Raw genomic sequence first — 20,809 nt, forward strand, 5'->3', positions numbered from 1 at the left:
TCCAAAAATGTTTACTTTTCGAGGACGGTAGAGCAGCAGTTCATTAGAAATTTGCTTGACTTGGGGGCAGGCCGATTGGTGGTAGCAACCCCGCCCCCTCTTCCCAGTGCATTTTCTAAGCTCTTTTTCAAACTACATTTTTTCATCTGCTCCTGATTTACGGTTTGAACAAAGAAATACTCAGAGATGCAATTTTCAGCTTAATTTTCCAAATATGTCTTCCAATTTCAGAAAAACATCACAAGAACATGTTACAGTTTTTGTTGGAGTGGGTCTTTTAACAGCTTGAATGGCTGCCAAAAAAAAACAAATTATTGCTTCAATGAAATAAAGAAAATCAGACAAGATAAGGAAATTTGATTTTTTATTGAAAGATTTGACAACATAGTTTGAAATTAGTCTCCAAAATCTCAAAAGGAGATCACTTACTGACACACTCGGCTCACCTGCCCTTTATAAAAGGTAAGTGTTTACTCAGAGCAGGTTCCACACAGACGCCCACTCATCCAGAAATGCTTCAAATGCCCTAATGTGCCCCAATGTGACTCAGGTTTCAAGAAGTGCTTTTGAGCTGAGTCTACAAAAAAAGCCCCCTCATCCAGTTTACATTGTGAACTTATTGTTTTGGGTGACTAATGACTCCTCACTACAGAGGAAAGATCTGGTCACGTACCGAAAATTTCAACCAAGAATTCCCAACAAAGTATATGAATAATTTAATTTAAAAAAAACTAAAAATTCAGAAGCATCAGTGGAATGTATTTCTGTCCTAAAAAGCAAAATTATTCAAAAACAAATAACAGAAAGTGACATCTAACCTGTACAGGCACAGAAGATATAACATTTACGTTTGACTTTATCCCCTTTACTTAATGATTGACAATTCACTGTTAAAATCTAATTTAATACTTGAAACAAACAAGTCTTAAATATAAATTGATCTATTTGTAAATGTGTACAACAAAGCATGAATTTCCATTTCTGAAAACATTTTTCTTTAATGGTAGAACTGCTTGTCGACACACACAGCCTGCAAAATACAAAACTGAACAAGTCCTGATATGCGCAAATACGTTTAACACAATGCAAAAAAAGATTAAAAAATAAAACTCTTAATTTTTGTTATTGTTAGTTTTTAACAACTCAAAACAATAAGATGATAAATATAAAAGTGCAAAACTAGCCACATTTGTGCATGCAACTATGACTGAAACGAGCCATTCAAGGAAAATCCTCTGTCATTCCACAGGCTGCTGAAATTAAAAGGTTTACTTCATTTGTTCCACATTTATCCAGGCCGTGGACACTACTGCTTATAGACACGTTCTCTTTCCAGTTGCCTTCAACATGTGCTGCCCGAACTGTGAAGACAAAAGAAACAGATAAAACACAGCAGGAAAGCTTCACACAACAGGGGGGTATTCCAGAAAGCAGGTTATGCTAGCTCCCAAAGTAAGTTTGAGGCTAAGGAAGTGGATAACCTCAGGTTCCAGAAATGGAGGTATGTTTCAGGGTATGTCAAGTTGCCATAGCAACTCATGCTCTGAACATAATTAGGTATGGAGCAGGTTTTGTTGAAGGTTAGTTTGTTTTCAGAGAGGTGAAGCAGCATGACGTGTTCATTTGAAGATGATTTAGTGGATGAAGAAGCTCAGATGATACTTTTTCCACCATGAGAGGGTGATAAGACCACGTATGGATGTTAAAAAGATAAACTTTTTTACTTTGATCTAACTTAATTATTTGCTTCAGTTAAGATAAATCTTTTTTTTGTTAAGTCAGCTTAAAAATAACACAGTTATCAAACAGTTATTTTGCTTTCATTCAAATTAATTCAATTAAGTAGGTGTAACTTTGGTGCTGCTGTTAGATCGGCACCGCAAGGAATTGTGGGATACAATTCCCTTTGCCTGTCTGGACGGATTTGGGTTTAAGTGTGGGTTTTTGTCTAAATATGTTTAGTTGTTTAGCTGTTTTACTGTGTTTTGCCGAGTTATTTTGTCCTACTATGCTTAAGTCTCTGCACCATGAGTGAGAGGGAGGGAGAGGATGATGAATATATATAGCAACCCTACTGCCCCATTCTGTAATGACAATGTCGGAATATTGGTAAATGATTGTATGCATTCCATGTAAAATGTTTCTTTCCTTTTAATGTTATAAAAATTAGAATATCTGCAGGCTCAAACTTAGCCATATGAGAGTTGAAGAATTATAATAAATTAAGATGGAAAAAAAATGAATGGAAGTAATATGACATTTAGTTAGATAAATATTTAAATTTGAGTTGTATAAACACTAATTAAGTTTTATAGACGTAAGAAATTAGGTTGAATAAATGTAACTCAATTGTTAAATTGATATATATAAATATATATATCTATGTGTCACAAGGAAAATGAAAATAAGATCAGAAACTCATGCGTTTACTTTGTTCTACTACAAGCAGAAACTCTTTCTTTTGCGGATGCAGCCGTATTACTTATTTTCTTGTAATCTTCATACGCCGTCATTAAAATCTCAGACTCCGTCTCACGCGTTTCCATGGTGACTCCGGAAATTGCTGATCCATTGAGAATGTCTTCATGTACTTCATGTACTTGAGCGCAATTACGCTAACTCATGTCAACTCATATCCGGTCTTTTGGAACCGACATACCCAGAGTAAGCAGGTTCAGGCGGATTTCAGCCAGAGTTCAGGATTAAAGTCAGGGTAGTTTAAACATGCTTCCTGGACCATTTCAGCGTTTTGTTCCCCAATAGATAAACAATAGAACCACTGACTCTACGTTTAAATTGATTCTGTATGAATGAGACAAACAGATTTTTTCTCACCAGAGGCGTTTCACTTTGAGGTTTGACTTCTTTGATAGGAAGTTTGAAATCCTCCACAGCGTCCTGCTCGCTGTTGAGTCGATGGCGATGAGCAAACTTGCGCCTGAGGGCTTCGGCGATGAGAGCTGCAGCATCCACTGGCTCTTTGGATCTCACTTTGGCAACTTCTTTAGCTGGCTGACTACAAAAACATTTGGAAACAAAAGGAATTTCGCCACAGAAGACCCCAATAACAAACCAAAGAAACTTCACTTTCCAAGTCAAAATTGCTGTGTGAAACTTGCAAAGTAAATCTTTTACCGAGACAGTATTTTAAGTACAACTTTAAAATAAGAATAAGTTTCATATCCAACAATGTTATTGATTAAGCCAGAGGGGCAGAAATGAGACAATCCTTTCCCATTCATCTAGTATGAGTAGTTTGCAAGCTGACATTGAAACCAACCTATTCACAGATCGCAGCCTAACTTTGTTGAGGTCCTTCAGGACCTCCAGCATGTTGGGGATTTCTGCTGGCCTTGAATCCAAAACTGTTGCTTGGTCCGTCTTCTTTCCTTTGCGCTCTTTTATCAAATCAATGGCTGAAAATGTTCGCTGTAGACCTGGGGGTGGTAGAGGAGGAGGAGGTGGTGGTGGTGGAGGCAGACTGCCAGAAGGTGGAGGGTGTGGAGGTACCCCTGTGATAGCAGCTGGTGCAACAAAAGGAAGGGGGGAAAAAATTGTAGGCTGGACAACACAAAGATCTGCTGCCATCTAGAGGTAAAATCGTGAAATTGTAGTTTAAAAAATGCACAAATAAATAAATAAATAAAACATCCTGCTGTCAAAACGTTTTTTTAATGAAAGTAAATAATTTAATACCCGACTGTGCAGTCCTTTCTTGAGTCAAGACAATTTGAGCTATCTGTGCTCGGAGTTGTGCAAGTTCAGCTTCTAGAAGGCTGATTTTCTGAAAAGCCTCATCATTTGCAACCGTTGCACTTTGCGGATCTGGAGCCCCCTCAGGCATGCTGGGTAGTGACCTCTGGCGGGTTAGGGGTCTTCTATGAAAGTGATGCCTCTGGGCTCGAAACATGAGCCCCTGCGAGACGTCCGACCTGTTCCAAATACGGAAAATGCAGGTGTTACTGATGCACGAGTCACGACTAAAAGGTCACTTGACAGGAGAGCCGTCATTATTTTGGATCTCTGCTCTCACCTGGGTGCGTCAGAGTAGTCTTCATTCTCTCTGTCAATACAGGCAATATCTGCCAGACCGGCCACCAGGCCGTTGCGCCTCCTGGTGGTGATAAGGACACCAGCATCCTCTGAGTACGGGTAAAGCTGACAGAGAGGGGAAAAGGCCACAATCACTATTTAGAAGACACAGCAGCACAGACGATTTAAAATAAATAAATAAGAAACTTTTAACCACTACAGACATGCAACCACAGCACAAAATACATCTAATACTTTAATTTTATCCTAAATTTAAGTAACTAATCCTTTTAAAAAGTAGGATGTGGTGACGGTAAAGAGTTTTGTGAAAAATAAAAGCAAACTTCACAGAAAACCAGTAATGACTTTTTTTAAAATATAAAAAAAAATAAGTGCAACATTTAATGATTATACTCAAAAATATGACAAGGTAGTACAGAAAAAAAATGTCTAAACTGTCACATTTTAGCCAATATGGTGAAATTGTCAAAAAAAAAAAAGTAACTATTTGAAAATAGTTTTCTAAATACATGCAGCCAGTTTTGAACCTTTTTATTGGATGCACAGGAAGTGTTCGGGTTCGGTTAATACGTGCGACCAACAACAATATTTCACACTGATCTCTTAAAATGCGTGCGGGCTATGCAGTAATGTGCATCTTGACTGCACGTATTAAGTGTGGCCAACATGAATTTAGATCAGGTTTTGTGCTTGATCGCACGTAAATGCATGCAAATAACATCAGGCTAGTCAAAAAGCAAGCAAAAGCCATTCAAGGAGGACATACTTTCCCATCTAAACAGGTTTTAATTACATTGAGAGAGTCTGTGTAAAAAATGGGTAAAAAATAAAATTTTTGGTGTAAAGAAAATTGTCCACTTCAATATCCTTGAAACAAGTTGATATTTAATTTTCAACACTTAGTATGTTATCTAATCCTTATTTAAAAAAAGTGTTAAAACAGTTGAAACCAAAGCACATGCAGGAAAAACACAAGGAATAGACACGTCGAAATGTTAGAAAGGTTACTGCAGGTCAGCGAGTCTTTAGCTAGCTCAAGGTTGTTGAAGGTTGCTGAGCCAACTGACCTAAAGCAGACAAACTGCATTTCCATAAAATAAGAGAAGCTGGAAACAAAGACAAAAAGAGAGGAAAGAACAGTATTAAAGGCAGGAGAGTTTAAGAAAAAAACAGATCTTTTGTTCAAATACCAATGAGATAATATAAAAAAAAATTAACCCTGTGAACAAAACCAGAAGTTAGACAGAAAGCAACATAACATGCCCGATGTGATGACGGCACTGTTTATGTTCCAGAAATGAAAACAATCACATAAGCGCAGGTAAGCAGACTTTGAAGAGGGCGTGCAATTTATTGGTACACCGTAGAGGTATGAGGCTAAATCAACCAAAACATGACTCTTATAAAGAACTTTAGTTTCCAACAGAGCAGCTGGTTTCCTTTACGGTGAATCTTTTGAGTATAAAGCCACCCTCACCTGAAAATGAATCCGAGGACAAGGCCCAAAAGGAAGGTTTGAACCTATTCTTCTCACAATACTTCTTGAAGACCCATAGGGCTTAGCTGATCCAAAAGCCTGCAAAGGGAGACAATTTAGTTATGCTGCCTCCTTTATAGACTTTAAAGTCATTTTTATGTTTTAGTTTTCCTGTTTTCACAGGCTGCCACAAACATACCAAATCCATTTTAATCCACGCATGTCCTTGACTCCATTCTTTGGCTTTAAACCTCCTGAGAACAGGCGAGACAATGCACAAAGATCATCTAAGAATTTGGACGGAAAAAGAAAACAATTAAAACCATCATAAAAATCCCAAAGACTGAACTATACATCTCAATTGAACCACTATGAAAGTAAAATAATGTGATTTCTAATGGCTAATTTAATATTGCTAAAATACCCTTCTGGGTTGGGTCTGCTTTGCCCGAACCTCGCTGTTCATAACAGTCCGATAAAAAAGGTAATAACTTTAAATAACCTTTAAAAAAAATGAAAACATTGCGTCCATTCCTCGAATCTGGTTTCCTAATTCTGGTTAGCGGAGAAAGAGGCTAACTGTCGCTTAGCGCCGGACCGGTTATTTCAAAACAAACTTTTCTTTGCTATAATTTAAAAACACATACAAAGGTAACTTTTTTTTTAAACAAACATTTGGAACTAAATATAAGTATCGGTGTTTGAAAACAACGTACGGTTCGGTAACGTAAAGTTTTCTTTCCACCTTGCCGGGGTACATCTGCGTCAGTGTGGGAAAACCGTAGGAACACGCGTTGACAAAATTTCACCATGGAGGTGGGACGAATTGCCCCTAAAAATAACTCTATTGGTTATTCCATTTGATTGACATAAATAATTACCAATCAGCATTCAGCATGGTGAAAGTTCTGATTGATGATTCGTCACAGGCACGTTCCATCAAATGGCAATGTCCAATCATTTTTAAGGAAATCCTAGTGCGTTCGTTTTAGTCCCTTGTTCGTCCCGATGAAGAACTGTCATTCTATATTACCGGAATGCCCGCGGAACACTGGGATGCCCTTGATAACAAAACAGCTGCACCACAAAACCCAAAACACTGTGCAGTGTGCGCACAGCTGCTAGCTAAAGAAGCGCAGGCAAGACAGAGACACGGCCTTGCGTCTGTGAAATATTCTTAACATTTAGCTTTTAGACCGATATGGTAACACAGTTAGTTGTTCTCAGGCGATTTTAGATCAGTTTGTGGCGGAAGTGGAGTGGGGTTCGGGTTGGATTTTAGTGAAGACTTGACCTCAAGGTATGGAGAAACTGACAAACATATCACTTGCTAGCTTAGCTTAGCCGGCTAGCTCCTGAATACCACAGGGTGTCGTATGCGGGGAAATTGTGGGTCACATTAGTTGACTTTTGTTTAATCGGTTAAGAAATAGACATTTTCCTACGGAAAACATGGTATTCACGTCGAAGTAAATTCTATTCAAATGATATTATTAAACTATGATGGTATTCTATATTGACAATTTCAGTAAAATCATTTTTGCGACAGTGGTCCGCAGTTTTGACAATATTAGACAAACACTCGTGGAACACGTGCCTTAGTTTGTTGCTGACTTTAGTCCCTGAAGTTTTACTTTCCAGTTTACAAGCATTTTATTACAGCATTAATTTTGAGGACAGTAATTACTACGAAAGTCACAAACCCAAACTAACAGTCTGTAATGGATCAAACGCTAATCAGCATTTCCTTTGTTAATAAAAAAAATAGTAATAAAAATAAAAGATATGATTACAACTAAATCTTTGTGATTTATCTTATATTCAAGCACATTTTTAAAAAGAGGTATTGAACAATTTTGCTAAATTCTTGCAGTTTGATCCACCAAAACAAACAAAATGCTTACAGAAAACATTCAATTAACTAATGTCAGACCTTTAAACCGACTAAGAAAACAGCCTTATTTTTAAAAATATTTTTTTTTCTACTATTTTTTTGTTTTGTTATTATATTACATCACAGATTTCTTGATTTTATTTGTGTAGTAGTTTCAGTAGGAAGAAGAGGGCAGTTTGATGCATATGTCATCAAAGCCAGAAGCACCATGAGTGCAGAGATGGATGCACTGACCGTGGTGAACCAGCTACGAGATCTTGCTGCAGACCCTCTTAATCGACGGGCCATAGTTGAGGACCAAGGCTGTTTGCCAGGGCTGATCCTTTTTTTTGACCACCCAAATCCACAGGTCGTCTATTCCGCATTATTGGTAAGCAAATCTCTGGCATTTTCTCTGAAATTCTTACTGTGCATAAAGAAAAGATGTTTTAGATTCTAAACTGCTATCCCCGAAATCTAACTTTTTCTTTGGACTTTCAGATGGGTTTCTTTCACAATTTTTTTTTGTAAATTGTTTTGGATTTTGTCTCTGAAGACATAATGACTTCCCTCCTCCTTGCAGGCCGTGCGTTACCTGGCAGAATGTCGAGCCAACAGGGAGAAGATGAAGAGCGAGCTGGGCATGATGCTGAGTTTGCAGAATGTCATGCAAAAGCAAGTCTCCATTACCTTCACATTGCACACGTTTTATTTGTATCTATGTCTCATGAAACCTTTATATTCTCTATTAAGCTTTTAGTTGTCTTCTTGCAGGATGATGCCCCAGAGTAACTGTGATTGAAGCTCATGTAATACTGGGATATATTAACTATTCGATTGTGCTAACTAACCCATCATTCTGTTTAATTGATGGTTTTCCAGGGCATGAATTTTATTTTCCAATTATTACAAACCCAATTTCTGTTCTTTTTACTTATCATAACCTGTTTTAGTTAAGAGTCTGTTGCAGGATGTTGTGCTGAGGCGCCACAGTTCCTGATAAACAAACCTCCTCACCATTTAGTCTTTAGTTTGGCTTTGAGAGAAAACCTGGATAAACAGCAACAAAGTGTTGTAGTCACTGTTTTGTCTGTGGAAAGCTGAGAACGAGGGTTGAACACAACTGCACAAAACAGGTGTAAATATTATATTTAACAACTGAACTCCTTAAAAAGAGATGCATATTCAGCCTCTTCTGTTCAAACTTGTGGAAAAACACAAAACAAGTGGAAATGGCGCCCTCTAGGCCTCAATGGAGAAAGCCACTGTTAAAAAAGATTGTAGAAAAAGTGGCTGTTTGGTGACAAAGGAAGCAGTGATGCGAGTGTTCCAATAAAACTTAACTCATTGCCCTGCTTTTGCTGAGAATTTCTCGAGAAAAGCTGCTTCTATGCAAAATATAAGGCTAGAAATTTTGTCTTCTCTTTATTTAAAATAAAATTATAAAGATGAGACGGAGATGCAGAGGAGAATGATTTAAGATGAGAATGAAGGGAAAGCTTCGGAGTTTAAAAGGAACAGATGAAAGGCTTTCAGTACTTGAGGTGTTTTTATTATTAAGTCTTTTTAACGACCTTTGGAAGAATAGGCTCAATGAGAAAAATTTCTGTTAATGTTTAAACACATAGTTTTGTTCTTTTTATTTTAATTAATGCCATACTTGTGCTGAGGCCAGGTCTTTTTCTAATTCGTTAACTTGACTATTGAGACCAAATCATCACATCTCATTAAGGCCTGGCTTTGTTTTTTATTTGTATAATTGTTTAGAAATGGGAGCTACTCCCTTTTTTAATAAACAGAAAGGCAAACAAGCACAGGGAGATTTTTGAAAACTAGACTATTGAACAGTTTAATTTGAAAATATTCCTTCTTTGTGAACTCTGCTTGTATATCTATATAAACAACACAAATGGCCCGCTGCATAACATTAGCCTAATGAAAAAAAAGGGTTTTTGCTGTGACTCTGTCTTTTAAGAGATGGAATGAAAATACATTTCACAGCAAAGCTCTGTAGAAAAGGAGACCTTAATCTGAGCAAAGCTTTTTCCATCTATCTTTAGTTTAGATTAAATATGAAACAGTATTAAAACAGATCCTATTTGCTATGGAACCAGATGCAAAAAAGCGACGTTAACAGTTTGTTAAATTGCAGATGTTTTTTGTTTGAGTAGACTGTTCTGTTTATTTTTAATGAACTGCATTCACTGCTGGCTAGTGGAAATGTTCTTTAAAAGGGAAAACAAAACTCACTAGAATGTTGTACTCTTCCCCCTTTTTAGGCAGCACCACAGAGATTAAAAATAACTAATAAATTCAGAGACATCCATCTTGGATGTGTGCTACACTCAGTCTGTAAATAATTTCAGCTTTGTATGAAGTTGACGCCTCAATCGTCTGCATAGAGTTAGGAGATTCAGCTACTTTAATTTGAAAGAAAATCCACATTTATAACGTTTGTTTTCCTGTAATATTTGTTTATTAGAAGACAGCACATTTGATTTAATGTTGCACTGTTGGTCTTTGCTGTTCCTCATCCCACAGAAGTACATCTCCTGGGGAGACCAAACTGCTGGCCTCTGAGATCTACGAGATTCTGCAGTCGGCCGGTAAAGAAGAAGCCGAACAGGCCGAGGCAGCCGCTGCCTCCTGCCGGCGTAAAGCCCATTTCTTCCTCGGCTCGAACAACAAGAGGGCCAAAACTGTAGTGCTGCACATTGATGGACTGGATGACTCCGTAGGTCTTCACTCAACACATTGGCATGCATCGCTCTTGCTGGAGCACGCACCAGGCATCTGATGATAAAAGTCTCGCTTCAGATTAATATGTTTGCTGCTGTCGTGATCACAGTGTTGCCAAAGCATCTTGGGGTGTCTATCTGGCACCTGAGTGGGGAGTGGAGGGGTCAGGTTGTAAATGTCAGCTATTGAACAGCAGGACGCTGAGGCTGAACCCGAGTGTTGCTCTGCAGGAAGCCAGCTTAGAGCCAGATTTCATTACTGCAGATAGATGACCTTTCAAGCATGTGAAAGTCATATACACAATATGTTAAAGCAAGAATTTTTCAAAAAGCAAGATGCAATTTATTTTCCTTGTTGAATATTAATAAAAAATCAAATATGAGATGTGGAATCATAGACATAATTTGGGGGTATGTTTTCAAACTTTATGGTTTTCCTCCCATGTTTGATTTGTTGTTTTTAATGTTGCTCCTTTTCTTTTCTGCTCTCCCTTTCCTAGCAGGCTCGAAGAGGTCTGTGTGAGGAGGCTTTGTTAAAGATACGAGGAGTCATCAGTTTCACGTTTCAGATGGCTGTAAAGCGATGTGTTGTCAGGATCCGTTCTGATCTTAAAGCAGAGGTAAGCCTCTATAAGAAGTGAAAACATTCAGTTTTCCACATGGAGCAATGGATTGACTGTATTGTTATTAGTTTATTCACAGTTTTTATTCTTTTATTGTTTCAGAATGTTTCTCTTTTTTAACATAAGATTGGAAAAAACCAGTTGATTATATCCACTGCCCTCGGCATCACGCGGCCTACTTCCAATAAAAAGTCGACGTAAAATCACGTAAACCCAGGTTTCTGGCTTCCACGCTCAAAACTCTCGAGATCATGCATAGCTACGCAAGTTTCTACAACTGTTTTCAGACTCTACATACATACGTGGCCGTAGAACACGTGTTCCAAGTTGAGTCAAGTCGAACTTTGACCAATCAGGCACTCAGTTTGAGAGTGGCGTATGGATGGCATTCCTTTTAATTCATGGAAGTTCTAACTGTTGGAAAATTGATAATTGCGGTTTGTGCGTATATATATGACACCAAGTCTTTCATATTTCAGAATAGAGCTGTGAACGAAAAAGCCTGGAGCAAGATTTGCACCACTTCGACATTTCACACCAAACCTCTTTGTAGGTGGCAGACTTGCGCTTGTTAACAGTAGAAAAAGAAGCCCCTCCCTTCTTGTTCGGTGTGAACATTCACGTTTAGCGCGTTCTTGAACGTGCGTCAAATGCCCATTGGGTATGCAGCTTCAGTGTTGAGGTGTATTTGCTACAAAAAGAAAATAGGAATTAACACAAATGAATGCAAATGCTTGCTCATAGGCGTTGGGAACTGCAATCAACTCCACCAAAGTGATGAAGGCGCAGCAGGTGATGAAGACAGACGATGGAGGAGAGGTAAGGACAGCTGAGGGAAACAGGCATGTCTCAGTCTTCTGTCGTTTGCCATGAATGGAAACCAAACGTTTCCCTAAAGAACAGCAGACACTGTATGTGTGTTTGCTGTGTAGTGTGTGTATTTGTGTGCAGGGAGTGTAAACCCCCCCACTCTGCCTGTGGCTGAGACTTATTCACAATGACGTGATTAGCTAGTCACATCTCTGCCCCAGCCTGCAGGCTACATGTTTTTTGTCAGGGATTTAACCATTTCCTGTTGCACCTTGTTATATGGAAATCAATACTAGGAAAGCTTCAATTTTCCAGCACGAAATAATGCTTTCACTACAAATAAAATTCTAGTGTTGACAAAACTGGGCTGGTTCTTGTCTAAACAGTTGCAAAGGAAGATATAACAAATGGCCAGCAGGGGGCAGCATTGGCTTACTTTTAGATCTGAACCAGAGTTTGTATTTAGTTTTGTTGTAAAATAACTGAACTTTTATTTAAAAAATAGGGATTTTTTTTAAACATGTTTTATAAATTAAGAAGAACACCCCTAAAGTCAGTATTTTTCTTTTTTCCAGATGATTGTGCCATTCCAAGAAGACACAGCAGTGCTAGTAGAGGAAAACACAGACATCCCAGACTACCTTCCTGAAGACGAGAGTCCGTCCCAGGAGCAGGACAAGGCCGTCACACGCATAGGATCTATCACGGATGGCATGGGCTGGCTCAGCACAGCCGCCAACTTCCTGTCACGCTCGTTTTACTGGTGACAGCCTATGCATTTTCTGTCTTCTCCCTATAATATCAAGGTACTATCCAGCTGCAGGCATAGCATCTCTTACTCTTGACCCACGCTGAGCTCTGCCTCACTAGCCTAGATCTCCTCTGTAGAGCAAACAGACCTCGCCCAGAGGTGTGCAACACGTGCTGGACTGCCGACTCGAAGCTGCACTAACTTTATGTTTATGCTCACACTACTGGCTGTGCGCGAACAATAAACTAGCATAATATGCATCTAAACAACATATTCAAAGAACTATAAATCAAACAGAAACAAACAGCTTTGAGAAGCAGACATGTTGTCACAGACAAAGTAAAACGCAGGTGATTTAATTTTATGTTCATAATTTGGTTGCTTGCATCTCCTCTTTCCTGAATTTTTTTTAGGTAAAGTGTTCAATTCTTTAAAATTTTAAAATTCTTCACTTTGTCTTTCTTTTTTTAACAACTGTTACATTTTCGTGCCAATCCTGCCTCCTGCCTACATCTGTAATGTGTGTGTTTGCCTTCGTGACATTTGGTTGTAATTATTTATTCATCATCTATTCAAGCATGTGTGATCATTGTTGCATTTTAGTTTTAGCTCTCTTAGAAACATCACTTTAGTCCAAGGAAGAGTTGGAAATAATGCAGCTTGTTTCATTATTAGTCGTCTTCCAAGCATTTTAGACTGAAATGCGATCTGAAGGAGCAGCGAACGAGACTGAATGATAGCAAATGCGTCCATGTATTGAGCGGTTTCTGTCCAAAACCTGAGCTAATGTGTTTGTGTAAAGATGCAGGAAAGGCTCAATGGGAACTCTTTGAACAGACTGGGAGCTCTTTGTGTGAGTTGCACAGAACTTAGGCTACCTCTGCATTCAGCTTCCTGTCTCACAACAGCATCGCGCGTTCTGTAATACAAGTAAAACCCCAGATCGGCATGAAAAAAAAACCTTTTATCTGCTTGCTTGTCAACGATTCCCTGTGTTTTATGTGGAAATCCACAAATTGATTTATTTTTTATTTTGGCAACGTTGTAGTTCTTTTTTCATTCTCAATTGAGCCAGCAGTGTCCTTAAAGCAGAGATCACGTTGGAGCAAACTCGGACATTCTGAGGTTGAATCACTAATGCTGTCCTCTGAGCTGGAGGGGGGTGGTGGTGGCTGTTTTTACAAAAATTGGTACCTCATTCCCTTAATTCTCAAATCTGATATGTGAAGGTTGTTCTTTAATTTAAAAATGAGTGTTAGGGATTCCCATTTATGATTTAAGTCCCAAAATATGATAGCAGCAAAGGCTTTTATAGCGAGGATTTTCCTGATTCTCCAGGTCTTACAACCTCGTGAATCAGTTTAATCATTCTGACGTGTGTCTTTAATGGTTTTTGCACACAGTGCTGACCAGGTCACTTTTGTTCTTTCATGGTGCAGATGTGTCACATTGTGTTGGAGTCAAACAGAAATGGCACAGAAAGGCCCAAACGGGCGGCGGCGGTCGTCCTGTGAAAAAGCAATACATATATTTTTTTCCCCCGTTTATTGTAGCCCTTGTGGCTCAGCAACAGCCAGAGGAACAAAGTGTTTCAAGTTCCACAGTTTTTAGTTGGGTGTGAAAATGATCAACAGTATTACAGTATGAACTCATCCATGTTTTGCAGTAAGTTTCTGTGTTGCACCGTTTGTTTTCCTGTATTTTTATTTTTTTTCTCATAGCTCAAAGACTTACTTGAAGATTGCTCTGAATTTTCTTTTTATGTTTATAATTGACCACCAGATGACAAAAAAGACAAAGACTTAAAAAAAAATCCCTTTTTTGTGTACAGCAGTTGTAAAAAATAATGTGTGCATAATTTAAAAGTGTAGATTTCCCATACACTGTTAATGCAAAAAAATAAAAAAAAGCATAATTGGTCGTTTGATTAATAATTTTTTGAAAGTGTCTTTATTGGTTTATTTGTTTTGCCTACACATCTTTTATCTTCATGACATCCCTCCCCACTTTGTCAGTTGTTGACAAAAGTGTAAAGACAAGCAGAGAGGCAGAACTTATTTATTTATTTTTTTTCCACTGGTGCATAAGCGAGGGTGCCTTGGGGCAGTCCTGTAGCCTGTCCACCACTTACCCCAACCGTGGCGCTGGTAGGCAGGCAGAGGCAGCAGGCAGCCCCAGCTGGAAGCCCTGGAGCCATAGATGCTGCTGATGCTGCTGCTCAGCCTCCAATGAAATGCTGTGCCAAGCTGTGGAGAAGGCCTTCGCTTATCTGCTGCATCATTCAGATGGACGGAGGGGAGAAATAATGTTTAAAGGTAGACCTCTGAACGTCCTGAGGCGTTTATTCTTTTGATTCCCAGTTTATCAGGGTTAGTACCTATAATGGTCAATTTATTCAAAATAAAAGCATTTCCTGTCTTTTACGTAATGAAGCTTTCTGCCAAAACCTTTTTTGAAGTAAAACAGATATAAATCTTTACTTTTAGCATTTTCATGCACATCTATAGTCAATTTATAAAGACTTTTTCCAAGTCTTTTGCAGCATTTATGTTTAGGCATTTGATTCGCAGGTTTGTTGGTTTATATTTCAACACATCACCACTAGAGAGAGACAGTAACCCTAACTCAAAGTCCACCATTTAAATGAAACACTTGTTTGTAATTAAATGACCAAAGATAATTGCTGAGAGGCCCGGGATGAAACTGCGTTTCCATCTGGTGGTTTTAAACGTAGGAAAGATCCATAAGAACCATTAACAGACTTTACACATTGACCGACTCAGTGACTTTTAGATCTTATTGTAGTTTTTCGCCTAACTCCAGGTCGTCAGATTTCTCACTTTCTTCCAGCAATGTTTAAGGACACCTCCAAACTTATTTTTCTTCAACTCTGGGATAAACTTTGATTTATTCTTCTATCTGTTCTGATAAAACTCAGTCTCCTCCATATCAGCCCTTTTGCATATACATGTGTGTAAATGTGTTGTCAGTATCTCCCTCCCACCTGTGCACATTTGCATTGTTAATCTGTGGAGGAGAACAGGCTCTGATGGAGGGTAGATAGGTGCATCTCTTGTGGCCCCATTGGCTCCCGAGGATTTTTATAGGAGGTTCAGCTCCCAGTCAATGGGATCAGCTGTAAATCTCACTCGGACTGTGGCAGGAAATGATGTGACTCCAGCAATTTATGTCAAATAACTTTTGAGGATGTGTGAGGGCAGCGATCAGCGCTGCCGAGGCGGCGATAACTCTTGGACCGGCGGCCCCAGTGAAGATTTAATTGAGACATTTTTCTTTATCTGGAGCGAGGCGCCGGAGCCGTGTTGTTGTGTAACGAGACGTAATGTCTCTCTTTATACGGGGGTCAACATCTGGGATGAGGGGAGGTCATGGACTGACTGTTTGAGCATCCAATTTGCTCAGGTAATACCTGCTCTGCAGGATGCCGGGTGAAGAGTGGGAGTCACACAGTGAGGCAGGCCAAGAGCATCTCAGGAATAATAAATCTTTGTGAAACTTTCTTCTAAAATATGTTACAACGTAATGATCTTTAGAGTTTAAACCTAACATTTGACTGTTTGACAACTCAAAATGTCAACAGTCAGCTACAGCTTGTCACCATTAAAACCTTTAAACTAATCTATGCAATTTTAGTAATTAGATGATCTATTCAGAATAAGTCTTTACATTGGGAGCTATATTTTAGAACACATGCTATTGCAACACAAAAAAAAGTTATGAGTAATTAGTAGTAGAACTGTTATGTCAATGTCTTATTTGATAAGCAGCTCTGCTTTTTGTTAGTTTTAATTCCAGCATGGAGAAAATGCTTGAAACAAAATGGGTTTTGTTGTTTGTGAAGGTCCTAAAAGCCAAAAATCAAAGGCAAAATATTGGAAACCTTATTTTGAAACGACCTGAAACAGATTAATAAAGAAAAAAAGAAATAAATTAAAGATGACAGTTTAGAAAAATGGCTGAAGGTTGAACTAAAGCTAGAGGTGAAAGAACCCAACATGTTAAGAGAACAACAAACAAACAATCATCTTATAGTTCATATGAGCAGAAGCATCTGTGAAAATGACAAACTCCAACCAGGTGTGATCCTGACCAAAGATGTAAAGATACTGAAAGACACTGAACTGGATACACTGGCATTACAACACGTCACCTGTAGGAAACAAAAGTCCAAATTAAAGTGATATTATGTCAGAGAATTGGCAAACTTTGTCCCTTTTTAGTAAAATATGTAAATCTACAGTCCCTGAAAGAGTTCCAATTTAACATGAAGGTGAACATTAATAAGAGGACATGAAATGTATAAAAAACTTAAGTACTTCTGGGCAAGGCACTATGAGGATTTCACTGACTCTACTTGACTTATTTTGCATTAAAACCATTAAACATATAAATCTTATAAAAAAAAACCATCCTTCATGGATGGATTAGTATTTCACTTATGACTTTATACATATTTCCGTTAATAATTAATGGAAGTTCAGCTACAATTTAAGAGACGACCAATTAATAACCATTTAATGTATCAATAAATAATTGTTTTGTTATTAAATAACGTGTTACCCTAAAACTGAAACCATTATATATATATATATATATATATATATATATATATATATATATATATATATATATATATATATATATATATATATATATATATAGCTATAAGCTATACAGCTATATATAAGCTGGCTAGAAACAGCTGGAAAATAATAAAAGTGAAAAATTTATTAAACATCACTAAATCAAGTAATACATTTAGGTGTAAAAGCAACTTCTTATAACAAATAACACTATTTAAATTGGAAGTAAATAACTAGTGTTATTTAGACAAATAACACTAGTGCAGAATATTACTTTTTCTTTTTAAAACGTATGCTTAAAACTTATTAAACTTGAACAACTTGTTACTTGAGTTACCAGGAAGTATAGCCCCTTTTATTAAGACTTGGGAACATTCCTTTCCTCCCATCTCATATCAGACGTGTTGTCCACAGAAGTCGATTTCTTGTTCTGAGGCCACGTTTGCATGCCTCTCCTCTTGCAGCAGCTTCCAGGGCCCTGATGAGATGCGTGCTGATAATTGTGGCCATAGCTCATTATAGTCCCCGGGATGATTTAGACCCGCCAGGGAGAGACTCTGGTCTTCTGACACTCCTGCATCCGCCCGGCGACGTCCACTTCAAACCCTGATTGGTGGGCAAAAAAAATTGCCAGGGAAAATTAAAAGGTCTCAGTGTCAAAATAATTCATGATATGCATATCTTCCCACCTTGATGAAATCCCTCATATCTGGGTAGGACAGATAATAAAAAGCTTTCAGGCTGCAGCAAAACAGTTTGAATAGCAACGGTGGCGGCGGGAGAGAAACAGCTTCTCTGTGTCAAGAGGGGTGCATGGCAGGGTCAAGAAACAACAAGTGCTGCTGTGCTGTGTGCGTGTGTGTGCGCACACGCATGGCATCGGACAAACCTGCGTCTGGCGGTGCGTGCGTGTGTGCAGCTTTTGTCAGATCTGTGATTTGAATCTCCATTGTAATTTTCCTAAAACGGCTCATCAGTGGATCTGCCTGCTGCCATTAGGGCCCAACAAAATGGGTTGACATTCAAATCCCCCCCAATGACAGGTTATTAGAGGCTCCAAGCAGCCGGCACATAATTAAGAAGCATAAAGTTGAACTGTAATATGAAGAGATGCCTCAGCCAGGGCGGGAATGAACAAAGTGCTTCTTTAAAGTACACTACAATCAATGTTTTTCTTTGAAAAGTACAAGAAATTATAAAAACAAACAGCGACATTTACATTTTACTGTGAATTGTTAGAAATCTCAAATATTTGACATCCTTTCTATTGAAAAATTGTTTATCTTAACTCCTCGAGGAACACACTGTTTATGATAAAAACCTGTATTTCCAATTTTTTGTACTTTTGTGCAAATCTAAAGCAAAGGAGATAAACAAGCTGAGAAAAAAAAAGCTAATGTGTGACTTTTATTTGTGACACTAAAAGCTTATTACACAACTTAAGATATGCAATTTAAGGCCCCCGCTGTCCCCTTAAGAACAAGTGGACGTTGTGATGAGCAATGGACCCATCTGCTGCGCCCTCTCCTCCAACTGGTGTGTGAACATGATGTAGTCTGAAGGTAGAATATGCAAGCCGGTAGCACGGCTAATACAAGTGGCACCTGAAAAAGGATCTGGTTGTAACTGCCAGGATGCTCGTTTCACCGCATAACCAAACTCCCAGTTCTGTTGAACTCTATAAAAGGAGTTTCACGACGGCTCATTGATCCAAGTGCTCACCTTCACACAGGAGCAGAGCAAATCTATGTGAAGTTGAAAGCCAGAGGCCTGTGTGATGGTGGGTCTGTCTGTGGTAGGACTGCTGAACAGAAGGTCTGCACTGCCCTCCCCTCCCTTTCCATCTCTTTGCTACTCCCCCCCCCCAACTCCCCCTCATAAGGGTGGCAGATGGCTGCAGATGAATCCCTCATAATCATGTCAGGACGGCTTCTTCGATCCCAATTCATCTCTTTAAACACATTTCATCAGATGGAGAATTACACAAAGATAAAGGCGGCCGGCAGACAACAAAAGCATACAAAGATTGTCCTTGCAAACAAGTGTTCCCAGTCCCTAACACCACTTAATCATTCGTGCTCCTGTTATTGCTCCTCACCCAGTGTGCAATCAACTCTACCCCACTTTCCTCCTCTGTCTCTCTGGGTTTATTTATGCGTTTCTACTTTGTTACGTGAGTGTTCATATCTTCACACCTTTTATTTGCCACCTGAAGTGTGCCATCCTCTTCACTTTTGATGCCCGCTTCTTATCTGATCATTTCCACACACACACACGCCCCTACCCCTCCTCCACCGACTCATTCCTTCCCACCCCTGCTCTGACTCCGTGTCAGCCATCCGCGTGATGCCATTAATTGTGGATCAGGTGAAGTTTGTCTCACCTCATTTCAAGGCCATGCTCTGCTAGGGCCATTTTCCCCACTCAAAGGCCACATAATTTCACAGCCTCCTACTTCTCATTAATCCCTCTTGAGTGGCTGCTCTCAGAGTTCCAGATCACAGATTTGTTTTGCTCTTGTTTTCTGACTCACTGCGCCTTTTTTTTTGCCCCACCCAGCGCCCCCCTCCTGCCTTCATTAACCCACTCTCTTCCCACTCCCCCCCCCCCCTTTTTAAACAAAATACTTATTTCTTAAAGAGTTTGACAGAATTTGATGCAATTCTCTGCAATTTATGTGTTTTTTTTAAATATTTTCTGTGCTTCCCAGAAACTGTCCAAATTGCCACGATCCCTTCTTTTCCCTAAGCGTAGCATCTTGCAAAAAACAAATCCATTTTAAGTGAAAAACTGACTAAAAACAAAAGAAACTGCATTTGTTTTCTTGTAAACAACTTTCTCTTTCTTTACCCAGTAAACTTTTTACACTCCCTCATAAATTATTCATCAGAAAAAGCTGACGATCTCTCATTAACATGAAATAACAATTTCCTAATTTCTGGAAACAACTAATTGCTTGTCTTATTTGCCATGACCGTATTAAATATTCATGGATATGTGATTATTTCTCTGATTTGACTGTTGTTCAGTTTAATTTGGTGTTTTTCCCAATCGATGGTAACACAGCGCTTGTTTCAGAGCCTAATGCCAAAAGCAAATAACAACAAAAGAAGAAAAACACAATTTCTTTTATTGGAGTTCATCTCCTTTTTACAATAGTCCACCGTACAAGGCTTTTTAATTTAATTTGGACCTATATTCTGGTTTTGGCAAGGTTTTTAACTCTTGATTACTCAGATTATGAGGGGATGTTTATATTTCAAGCGGTGAATTTGCAAGATAAAAGTTAAAAAGTTCATTTACAATGATTTAAAAAAAACATTTGCTAAAATGGTTTGTATTGAAGCAAAGAAATAGTGCAAAAAATAAAAGAAATCTGACAATACAAGCTTATAAATTGTGTTGATAGATCTTCACTTCATTGCACATCAAAAACCACAATTTGTTCCTTAATTTGGCCTTCATTCAGAACTAATCTTTTGATTTTTCGGTTTTGTTTCCTTGACGCCGACTTTCACTTCAGCTCGTTTCAGATTACTTGGGGACACCGAGAGTGAAATGTGGAGAAGAGTCCATCTCTGAAAGTCCCATCTTGTATTTACTGTGGCAAGCGGTTGGTTCTCTCGGCCAATTTCTTGGGAGAAAGCGGAGTCTCAGATCCCATCTGGGATGTCTAGAGGAGGTCCCTTGCTGTCATTGCGTCTGTTGTCAAGGCTGCGCTTAACCCCAAATTTATGGCTTTGTTATATCAGAATTAATTATAGATATTTTCTCCCAAAGTGAATGACGTTGACGAAAATGCTAAACACGGGCAATTTAGCTCTATTTGCAGATTAATTTGTGCCCACCTGTGATGCTTGGTGTGCTAAGTAGGTACATC

The 20,809-nt window shown here is 38.7% G+C and overlaps 2 protein-coding genes across 5 annotated transcripts; one reads left to right on the forward strand and one right to left on the reverse strand.

The window, feature by feature from the left end:
- Positions 1–347: 347 nt before the first annotated feature.
- Positions 348–6,371, reverse strand: mtfr1 (mitochondrial fission regulator 1). Of its 3 annotated transcripts, none has more exons than XM_004081041.3 (8): positions 6,247–6,371; positions 5,730–5,784; positions 5,531–5,629; positions 4,034–4,158; positions 3,697–3,932; positions 3,281–3,524; positions 2,836–3,016; positions 348–1,361 (listed from the first exon to the last, which is right to left on the reverse strand). In XM_004081041.3, the coding sequence occupies exons 1-8, from the start codon at positions 6,288–6,290 to the stop codon at positions 1,314–1,316; spliced, it is 1,032 nt and encodes a 343-aa protein (XP_004081089.1). In that variant the 5' UTR covers positions 6,291–6,371; the 3' UTR covers positions 348–1,313. The 3 variants fall into 3 exon arrangements, with proteins under 3 accessions (XP_004081089.1, XP_011487214.2, XP_020568162.1); XM_011488912.2 differs by having other exon boundaries at positions 5,730–5,817; positions 6,247–6,356; XM_020712503.2 differs by lacking the exon at positions 6,247–6,371 and adding an exon at positions 5,955–6,058 and having other exon boundaries at positions 5,730–5,817.
- Positions 6,372–6,586: 215 nt separating this feature from the next.
- LOC101157737 (armadillo repeat-containing protein 1) lies at positions 6,587–14,256 on the forward strand. 2 transcript variants are annotated; one of them, XM_011488914.3, is made up of 7 exons: positions 6,587–6,830; positions 7,574–7,794; positions 7,987–8,078; positions 9,945–10,137; positions 10,642–10,761; positions 11,509–11,583; positions 12,150–14,256. In XM_011488914.3, exons 2-7 carry the CDS (start codon positions 7,633–7,635, stop codon positions 12,339–12,341), a joined length of 834 nt encoding a protein of 277 aa, XP_011487216.1. In that variant the 5' UTR covers positions 6,587–6,830; positions 7,574–7,632; the 3' UTR covers positions 12,342–14,256. The 2 variants fall into 2 exon arrangements, with proteins under 2 accessions (XP_011487216.1, XP_004081090.1); XM_004081042.4 differs by having other exon boundaries at positions 6,591–6,830; positions 10,645–10,761.
- Positions 14,257–20,809: the final 6,553 nt, after the last annotated feature.

This window comes from Oryzias latipes, chromosome 20 (genome assembly GCF_002234675.1).
Source record: "Oryzias latipes chromosome 20, ASM223467v1".
NCBI classification, from domain to species: Eukaryota; Metazoa; Chordata; class Actinopteri; order Beloniformes; family Adrianichthyidae; genus Oryzias; species Oryzias latipes.

Bases quoted from the DNA above. Each gene is read 5' to 3' on its own strand.
- mtfr1 (XM_004081041.3), bottom strand. From the start codon at position 6,290: ATGTACCCCGGCAAGGTGGAAAGAAAACTTTACGTTACCGAACC. The intron at 4,159-5,530 runs GTGAGGGTGGCT...CCTCTCTGTCAG, and splicing joins GTCCTCGGATTCATTTTCAG to CTTTACCCGTACTCAGAGGA. The intron at 3,933-4,033 runs GTGAGAGCAGAG...TATTTGGAACAG, and splicing joins GACTACTCTGACGCACCCAG to GTCGGACGTCTCGCAGGGGC.
- LOC101157737 (XM_011488914.3), top strand. From the start codon at position 7,633: ATGAGTGCAGAGATGGATGCACTGACCGTGGTGAACCAGCTACGAGAT. The intron at 10,138-10,641 runs GTAGGTCTTCAC...TCCCTTTCCTAG, and splicing joins TTGATGGACTGGATGACTCC to CAGGCTCGAAGAGGTCTGTG. The intron at 11,584-12,149 runs GTAAGGACAGCT...TCTTTTTTCCAG, and splicing joins AGACAGACGATGGAGGAGAG to ATGATTGTGCCATTCCAAGA.